The sequence below is a fragment of the Onychostoma macrolepis genome, chromosome 06 (genome assembly GCF_012432095.1).
Source record: "Onychostoma macrolepis isolate SWU-2019 chromosome 06, ASM1243209v1, whole genome shotgun sequence".
NCBI classification, from domain to species: domain Eukaryota; kingdom Metazoa; phylum Chordata; class Actinopteri; order Cypriniformes; family Cyprinidae; genus Onychostoma; species Onychostoma macrolepis.
This window is the reverse complement of record NC_081160.1, coordinates 9328248-9337932: the sequence shown is the minus strand read 5'-3', so window position 1 is coordinate 9337932 and position 9685 is coordinate 9328248. Positions and strand designations below refer to the sequence as shown.

The following is a 9685-nucleotide window of genomic DNA, read 5'->3' as shown; positions in this document are numbered from 1 at the left end:
TTTATTTTTAATCTTTTCAAATATGTACATCTTTTTATCATTTTTTAGTTTTAGTTATTTTAGTACATCAGGTTAAACTAAATAAAATAAAGAAACGTTGCCTTGGCAACTAACTGAAATAAAATAAGATTTTCTTTTCTTTTATCAAATTTTCTTAATGATTTTATTTTTTTAATGATTTTAGTTTTAGTTGAGTTTTTAGTTGACTTCATGAACCCGGCATATATGAAAGTTGATGGGGTCTAAAACATCATTTGACATTTATTTATTTATTTATTTATGTAAGACAAGAAGTCTTACAGGTTTGGAATTACATGAAGGTGAGTAAATGATGACACCATTTTCATTTTGCTTGGACTATCCCTTTAATTAAAAAAAAAAAGACTAAAAAAACATACTTGTCATTTCCCAAGCTTGCTGGTCTGGACCAGAGAGTCAGCTAAGTTTCAATGATGAGATCACCACTGTGATGAGGGGCACAGTTGTTTCTCTCTTTCAGCTTGTAGTCAATCAGCTCAGTATTCTTGTGCCAAAAGTTGGAACAGCTGGGCAGTGAGTGAAAGAGATAGGATGGGAGAAATTATTTGTTAGGGGTAGGATGGAGAAGATGCTATGGGAGAGAGAAAGTGAGCTGAAGTAGTTTGGGGTAGCTGGGAAGGGAGGGGGCAGAAGCCTACAAATAGCCACAGATGAGCATGCCATGCGCTCATTCTGTCTCTGTCCTCTCCGGAGGGTGTTTGTATTCATCTGGTCTGTCCTTCTTGCGCTCCAACATGAGTAACTACGCCTCTTCCTCATCCTCTTCATCATACCGTCGAATGTTTGGTGGTCCTGGCTACCTGACATCACCAATGTCCCGTGGAATGTTCGGCCGAGCCTCCACCGGGGGGTCCGGCAGCTCTCGGGTCAGCTCCAGAGTCTACGAGGTCAACAAGTCGTCCACTTCCTCTCCTGGATTCTCCAGTTATCGAGCCTCCTCCTACAGTATGCCCAACTTGTCTGCGGGCTATACCCGCTCCTATGGTGGCATGGGTGAAACGCTGGACTTCAACCTGGCCGACGCGCTCAACCAGGAGTTTCTCCAAACACGCACCAATGAGAAAGCTGAGCTTCAGCACCTAAACGACCGATTCGCCAACTACATTGAGAAGGTCCGCATGCTGGAGCAGCAGAACCAGGTGCTGGTGATTGAGGTGGAGCGCTTGAAGGGGCGGGAGCCCACACGGATCGCTGACCTGTATGAGGATGAGATGAGGGAGCTGAGAAGAGAGATCGAAGTGGTCACCAGTCACAGATCACGTGTGGAGGTGGAGCGGGATAACTTGGCAGATGACCTGCAGAAACTGAAACACAGGTGAGATGCATTAAGCATGAATTTCTACTGGAAGAAAACATCTTAAACTAGCCTAAATTGGTTTAACAGTCTAGTTGGGCTGGTCTGGCTTTTTTAAATCGGTCTTGGGCACTTTCCAGGTGGTCAGGCTACATGATAAATTGGTTGCTTCACTCTTAAAAATAAAGGTTCAAAAAGGAATTTTTGCAATGATGTCACAGAAGAGCCATTTTGAACCTTTTAGTTAACATCTCACATTAAAAAAATGTTTCTTTTAAGAGAACATTTTAAGAATCTAAAGAACCTTTTCCACCTCATGGAACCATCAAAATAAATAAAGAACCTTTATATTTAAGACTTTTGGCCAGACAGGGAGTCCAAAAAGATCATCTGAAGAACATCTTGGCCAGGCCAGCAAACACTTGTAAACAGATGTTATTTGATTATTCAAAAATACATGGAAATTTTACTCATGTATTCTTTGTGGTACTGAAGCTGTCAACCCACTCTTGATTTTCATATTTAGAAACACACAGTACATTACATAACAATCCAGATTCATTCAGTGCCAACAGGAGAACAAACAAAAAATTACTTTGTCCAGAATAGTATGGTGGCCAAGTAATGCACAACCCAACGAAATCTCCACAACAACACAACGGAAACAAGTCGCAACACATTGGAAACAAGACGCTACACAACGGAAACAAGCCACAACATAACAAAATTACCACAACCTAAAGGAAACAAGCACAACACAATGGAAACAAGCCACAACACAATGGAAAAAAAGCCATAACAAAAGGAAACAAGCCACGACATAAAATGAACACAACACAACAGCAACAAGCCGCAACACAACGAAATTAACACAACACAATGGAAATAAGTCACAACACAATGGAAACAAGCCACAGCATAACAAAATTAACACAGCACAATGGAAACAAGTCGCAACACAACGAAATTTGCACAACACAACAAAATTAGTTCTATGTGTTGTATTGTGGCGATTTCGTTGTGTTATGGAGATTTCATTGCATTGTGCACTACTGGGCCACTGTAGGGACAGTCTTATCAACATGGACAAACAAAAGCAGTTGGAAAGGAAGATAATTTATATAATCAGTTTGATAGACCACTGGCAGACCACTGGGCACAGACGACAAATTGCCTGTCTCTGTAGTAACCAAGCTAAGAAATGATTAAACATGACTTCATCTGGTCTACCAACCAATTATGAGTGAAATAAAATGCTATATCAGGCCTAGAGAAGTTAATAAAGGCTTAAGGAAACTGCCTTTATAAAGGAAGCTATTGTCCTTTCAAGCATGTTGTTTACAATAGTCTAGTTTACTTCCTATTCAGGAGTTAGTCAGCCTAAATGTGCTGGCCCCACTCCATCTTCCAGTGGGAAAAGCTTTGTGTGAGGTTGCTGTAAACCTTCAGTCTATAAAAGGAAAGGAAATAGGCTGGCTGTAATAAATATGAGATACATAACTCCCTTCTCCCATTCTCCCTCTTCTTCTCGCCAGGCTTCAGGAGGAGATTGCACTGAGGGAAGAGGCGGATAATAATCTGGCCGCTTTCAGAGCGGTGAGTCCCCTAACATACAAAACCCCCTCTCTTGAATTCCATTCTGTTTTATTTTCTCATTAGTAATAAATAATAAAATGTGGCTTAGCTTTATTTTGATATTACATCCAATTTCAGGACGTGGATGCTGCCACTTTGGCCCGCCTGGATCTGGAAAGACGTATAGAGACTCTCCAAGAAGAGATTGCCTTCCTTAAGAAGATCCATGAGGAGGTTAGCACATTTAAGGACATTTCATTTTTATTGTGTGCCAATAAAATGTTGTAAAACAGACTACATCCAAACCAACTTAAAATGTGACATCTCATACAAACTCTGGTATTAATCAGTTTCTTCAGTCAAAAAATTATTCACTGATTTATTTGTAGTATTGCTAAGGCTGATTCATGAGACAATACGTGAGTCTGATAGCCATCTGTTTCATACGCAAACTCAAAATGATTCATTTTAATATTTATATTTGAAAATTCAATTCATTTGAGTGAATCAGTGTGTTAGACAGCTCTTGCAAGTTAATCTCTTCAGGACAAGGTTAAATGATTCACTGATTCAATAGATTATTTGAGTCTCTTTACTTAGGACCATTACAACTCTTTTTGTAAGGCAATATTAAATTCTCCTATTGTCACTATACTTTAGATTCAGTTACACTACTGTTCAAAAGTTTGGAATGTTTTTATTTTTGTTTAATGTTTTTGAAAGTATTTTATTCTTGCCAAGGATGCATTTATTTAATTAAAAAAATCTGCACATTTTTAAATAAATAACACATTATGAAATACTATTACCACTTTAAATATTCAGTTTCTATTTTAATATATTTTAAAATGTAATTTATTTCTGCGATGGATGAATTTTTAGCAGACACTCCAGTCTTCTGTAGCACGATACTTATTAGTAATTATAATGGAATTTTTTTTCATTTTTTCAAGATTCTTTGATGAATTAAAAGTTCTAAAGTTTATTTCAAATTGAAATCTTTTGTAACATCAGATAATGAGATTATTTTCTTCCAAAATAAAAGAAACAGTACTGAGTAGCTCCACTGTAGTTTTCAATTAGCTAGAGTTTTAAAGTAGCTTCCTCAACACCGCTGAGCTGAGTGACTCTCATCTCAGAGCTCTATTATAGAGCTGCATCTGTTCCTGGAGATTACACAGCTACTTTAAAACAGCATGACAAGCCTCTGTTTCAGGGCCAGCTGTGTGTGGATGTTTGAGATTAGTCCTGCCACTAGTCCTATCAGCAATGCCATGCTGCTTTATTAAAACAAGCACAAACACATACATACAAGCTTTTTCTTTCTCTCTGTGTAGGAAATTCGTGAGTTGCAGGCCCAGATGCAAGAGACTCAAGTCCAAATCCAGATGGACATGTCCAAACCGGACCTGACTGCTGCCCTGAGGGACATCCGTGCTCAGTATGAGGGCATTGCTGCAAAGAATATCGCAGAGGCTGAGGATTGGTACAAGTCAAAGGTGAGACAGAAGAAGATAAAAATATATATATATTTTAAAAAGAACCTTTTGATTTTTGACCTTTGCATTTTTACCATTAGGTATCACAGCTGCATTTTATACATTCCCCTATGCACCTGACTGAAGATACCTGTCAGGGTCTTGTCTCTGGCAACGAATCCCCAAAGTGTCTCAAACAACGCTAATAAATTTATACTCTTGGATGTCTTGTCCCTTTTGAACACTATCACTTGGGACTTAAATCCTACTTTTTTTTTTATCCCTTGTGTTCTGGTCAATGTAACCCAGAAAAGATTTTCCTTTTCCTGAAAATGATGTTAATGTTATCACATTGGACTAAAACTTTCTTTCCAATACTGTCGTTTTTTGTTACTTTTTGTACTGGACTTTTTGAGCCCAAAAGAGCCCATGTTATACCTCTCTTTATTTCCTTGCACTGGTTACCGGTTGCGGTTCGCATCAAGTTCAAGAGATTGATGATTGTATATAGAACAACCACAGGCTCAACACCCACCTACTTCCACTCACTATTACGAATCTGCATCCCCTCCAGAAGTCTTAGATCCCCTAGTGAGCGACGTCTCGTGGTACCATCACAGAGAGGCTCAAAATCACTTTCCAGAACATTCTCGTTCACCGTTCCTGGTCGGTGGAATGATCTTTCCACCCCTATCCGGAGTGCTGAACCCCTGACAATTTTCAAGCGACAGCTGAAAACTCATCTCTTTCGACGCTACTTGACTTAATCCTAAATTTAAAAAAAAAACTTAGTCTTTCTCTTTATTTATTCCTTCCCTTTCTATACTTATTTGATCAATGCCTGAAACTTGGTATTACGAGCACTTCCTGTGTCTGTTTGCTTCTTTAAGATGAATCGCTTTATGTATTCCCCAATTGTAAGTCGCTTTGGATAAAAACGTCTGCAAAATGACTAAATGTAATGTAATGTAATGTAAATGAATAAGCTCAGATCAGTGAGGCCTATGATCAATAAGAGTCAAAAAAGAAATACAAAACCTGCTTTAATTGAAAGAAAAGGAGTTGAAAAAGGATTGAATGCAACATTTGGCAGTAATATTGCATACCAAGAAATTTATAAGCAATGAAGGCAGTTTATCTTTCACTGGGAAAGTTGCTTCCATAACACTGGTGAACTGAGTGAGATAATTGAAAGGAAAACCTGTTGATTGTTGTATTTTCACCATCAGGTGTCAGATCTTAACCAGGCAGTGAGCAAGAACAACGAGGCTCTCAAACAATCCAAGCTGGAGACCATGGAGTTCAGACACCAGATCCAGTCCTATACCTGTGAGATCGACTCCCTCAAGGGCACCGTATGTTTATCTGTTCTGTCTGATGTGGACATACACGTTCCTTGTCTTTCTCCATGTGGCATTCATCTCTTTGTCTCTCACTCTGTAGAACGAGTCTCTCATGAGGCAGATGAGAGATATGGAGGATCGCCACGGTCGTGAGGCCGGTGCTTTCCAGGACAACATTGCCAGGCTGGAGGCAGAGATTGCCAACATGAAGGACGAGATGGCACGTCACCTGCGAGAATATCAGGACCTGCTCAACATTAAGATGGCCCTGGATGTGGAGATTGCCACCTACAGGAAACTGCTGGAAGGAGAGGAGAGCAGGTACAAAGGAAATGAAAAAGAATTGTCCTTGTTAAAAACATACTCCACCCTTTCTGCTTATTCTGATGGCTTTTTGTTACTTTTTACCTTTCTTCCTCTCTCACGTTGAAGGATTGTGATGCCCATGCAGTCATATTCCACTATGAGCTTTAGAGGTAAGATGGAAACCTTGTAATATACTAAAAATGTTGTAGATGTGTTTCCTCAGAGGCCACTAGGAGGCGTTGTACCTGACTACCGTTGTACCTGACTACCGAGATTTGTGATGTCTTGTGAATAATTTAAAATAAAATCATTATTATTATTAATTACAAAAGTTAAAAACAGGTAGTATAATTTAATGTTAATATTTATAATATTTGGGGTTGGTAATTTTTTTGAAAGTAATAATTTTATTCAGCAGATGCACATTTATGTTTGATTTCTAAAGGAAATCTTTCAAATAAACGCGTCTTTTAACCATTCTGTTCATCAAAGAATCCTGAAAAATGCACCCTCAAAAAAAGTGTAAAGGTTTCCACAAAAATATTAAGCAGAAATATTTTCAACATAAGTAATAATAAGTAATGTTGGTAACACTTTGCAATAAGGTTCCTTCTGTTAACATTAACTAACAATGAAACATACATCAAAAATGTTTATTAATCTCAGTTAAACGTTAATTTCAACATTTTATACATTACTAAAATCAAAAGTTGTATCTGTTAATGGAACCGAGATAACTTAACTAAAATTTTTTTTAAAAGATATAAATACTGTAACAAATGTATTCCACATTCTTAGTTAATGTTAACTAATGTTTACTAATATAGGACCTTAAATGTAAAGTGTTACTAAAATCTATGTATGTAAAATGTATGCGTTACTAAAATGGTAGTGTATATATATATATTTTTAATTAAACATAATTTTCAACAGAGACAAGTCCAGAGCACCAACAGAGAGCATCTGAAATGCACTCAAAGAAAACCGTCCTTATCAAGACTATTGAGACACGGGATGGGGAGGTGTGATACGTGCACACACACACACACACACACTTCAGTCCATCCCAGTGCTGTCTTCTTCATTCATTCCCTCCTGTATAACCTCAACATCCTTTGCAATATTAGATGCACTATTACAATTTTAAAATATTTGATTACAGTACTTAAATACTATAAACCAATAAATAAAATTGGGGGAAAAAAGCTTTGCAGGAGTGATTTCCTCACAAATCGGCTGCCTGTCGACAAAGAGCCGATGAAGTCTATCTTTGAAATTAAATCAGTCTACTGTCCCCTACAGGTAGTGAGTGAATCTACACAACACCAGCAGGACATCATGTAAACCTCGGATAAGGAGCTGCAACCAAAGAATCAAACCAAGATACAAATAAAACCTTTAGGACAGATTTTCTTAATCTGTAGTTTCTTTTGTTTTTCCACACATCCTAAAAGTTATATGAGCACATCTGCATGAGCGGGAGAAGAGAGCGATCACATTCTTTTTAAATCTGTTTTTAAGCATTTTAGTCCAGTTATAGCCTATATGTCAGTTTGGAATAATGTAAGGTAGATTAAACTAAGTTTCAGATAAGGTGAAAGAAGGACAGAAATAGTAAGGTGAGCGCAGTAAACGGAGCAGAAGAAGAAAGCAGACTTAGATAACATAAAATGATAAAGAGGACTGTGAAGATGGTGCCAAGCATAAGAAAAATAAATTAAACATACCTAAGCCAACACATTCCATTAATGTTTTCTCTGTGTGTTTGTGTTTCTGTGTGCGTCTGTTCACCTATACATGAGTATAAATATGCCCAGACAGAAATAGAGAGATGAATCACAGATCACAAGAGACACAGTGAATTCACAAAGTTTACCATAATAACCAGGCCCATACAAACACATGCTGTTGTACAGTGTCCAAAAAAAAAAAAAAATTGATGTCAGATTGTCAAAGGTTTCATTGCATGAAGACTTTCTGTCTTTAATGACTACACTCTGTTATCAGATGGTAAGTTATAAAGAAAACATGACTATGCATGTAAAACGGAACAAACAAACAAACTAATAAATACCACCATCCATTCACCTGTCGGGACTCTGGATCCCTTGAAAACTATTAATTAGAAATAAACCAATATCTAATAAATATGAGTGGCCATGTTGAAATGGATATACTAAATGTGCATTTTATGTACATAACATAGATTTTCTGCTTTGCAGAATAAAAACAAAAAAAGAGAAAAAGAGAGACACCATGGCAGAAACTGCTCATTTCAATTGTCTGTATGAAGATGGGCCTGAAAACGCATTGTGGAAAGGAAAATGGGGGTGTTTATGCCATGCAGTTTGCCCCAAAGTACTGTGGGGATCTTTTAAGAAGGACGTTTGCTCCTTAACCATCATGTCTTCCTGGACACCCTATATATTCACTCGCAAACTAGTTTTATACACAGCAGTAACTGAACGCTCATGGTGCCATCCGTTGCGCTCGCCTCCGACGGGACAAATCTACAGTTTTTGCATCATTATTCTGTGTCCATGTACTTTATAGTTCTTCCCCCAGTACTCCAAAACATTCATGCTGTCCCTGAGTATCATCTTCGCTCATTTCCTCCATCTTGTCCTCGTTCTTTTCATCACCAGGCGTTCAGCTCTGCATCCCAGAGTGGACCAGGTGGCTCTGATCAGCAGTAATATGGCTCTTTGCCCTACAGCCTTTCTGAAACAAGGCTAAGGAGTTGGATTCTCCTGAGAGAGTTTCTTAGTGGTGTCTCGAAGGCACCCCTGCTCGATGGTATTTGGTACAGTCCTGGGCCGGAATGCGGGATCTCACAGTACAGACACTGACTGGTGGAATCCACAGACTTTACGATGAGAGGAGGAACGACTGACTTCAAAATGACAGTCAGCGTTGTTGTACAAAGACAAGATTCAGCACCAACTGATGAATTTGTCACAAACAGAAACGCAATATCGTGAAACATTGAAGAACGGGCAACACATTAATTCACCACAGACGTTTTTGAAAATAATTCGACAGAATGGAGCCCAGATTAATATTTATAATATTTGGGGTTGGTAATTTTTTGAAAGTAATAATTTTATTCAGCAGATGCACATTTATGTTTGATTTCTAAAGGAAATCTTTCAAATAAACGCCTTTTAACCATTCTGTTCATCAAAGAATCCTGAAAAATGCACCCTCAAAAAAGTGTAAAGGTTTCCACAAAAATATTAAGCAGAAATATTTTCAACATAAGTAATAATAAGTAATGTTGGTAACACTTTGCAATAAGGTTCCTTCTGTTAACATTAACTAACAATGAAACATACATCAAAAATGTTTATTAATCTCAGTTAAACGTTAATTTCAACATTTTATACATTACTAAAATCAAAAGTTGTATCTGTTAATGGAACCGAGATAACTTAACTAAAATTTTTTAAAAGATATAAATACTGTAACAAATGTATTCCACATTCTTAGTTAATGTTAACTAATGTTTACTAATATAGGACCTTAAATGTAAAGTGTTACTAAAATCTATGTATGTAAAATGTATGCGTTACTAAAATGGTAGTGTATATATATATATTTTTAATTAAACATAATTTTCAACAGAGACAAGTCCAGAGCACCAACAGAGA

At 37.5% G+C, this 9685-nt stretch overlaps 1 protein-coding gene across 1 annotated transcript; it reads left to right on the top strand.

The window, feature by feature from the left end:
- The first annotated feature begins 254 nt into the window (after nt 1–254).
- desmb (desmin b) lies at nt 255–9060 on the top strand. The gene is made up of 9 exons (XM_058778720.1): nt 255–1354; nt 2869–2929; nt 3047–3142; nt 4246–4407; nt 5616–5741; nt 5830–6050; nt 6162–6205; nt 6969–7057; nt 7338–9060. Exons 1-9 carry the CDS (start codon nt 690–692, stop codon nt 7377–7379), a joined length of 1506 nt encoding a protein of 501 aa, XP_058634703.1. The 5' UTR covers nt 255–689; the 3' UTR covers nt 7380–9060.
- The last annotated feature ends 625 nt before the right edge of the window (nt 9061–9685 follow it).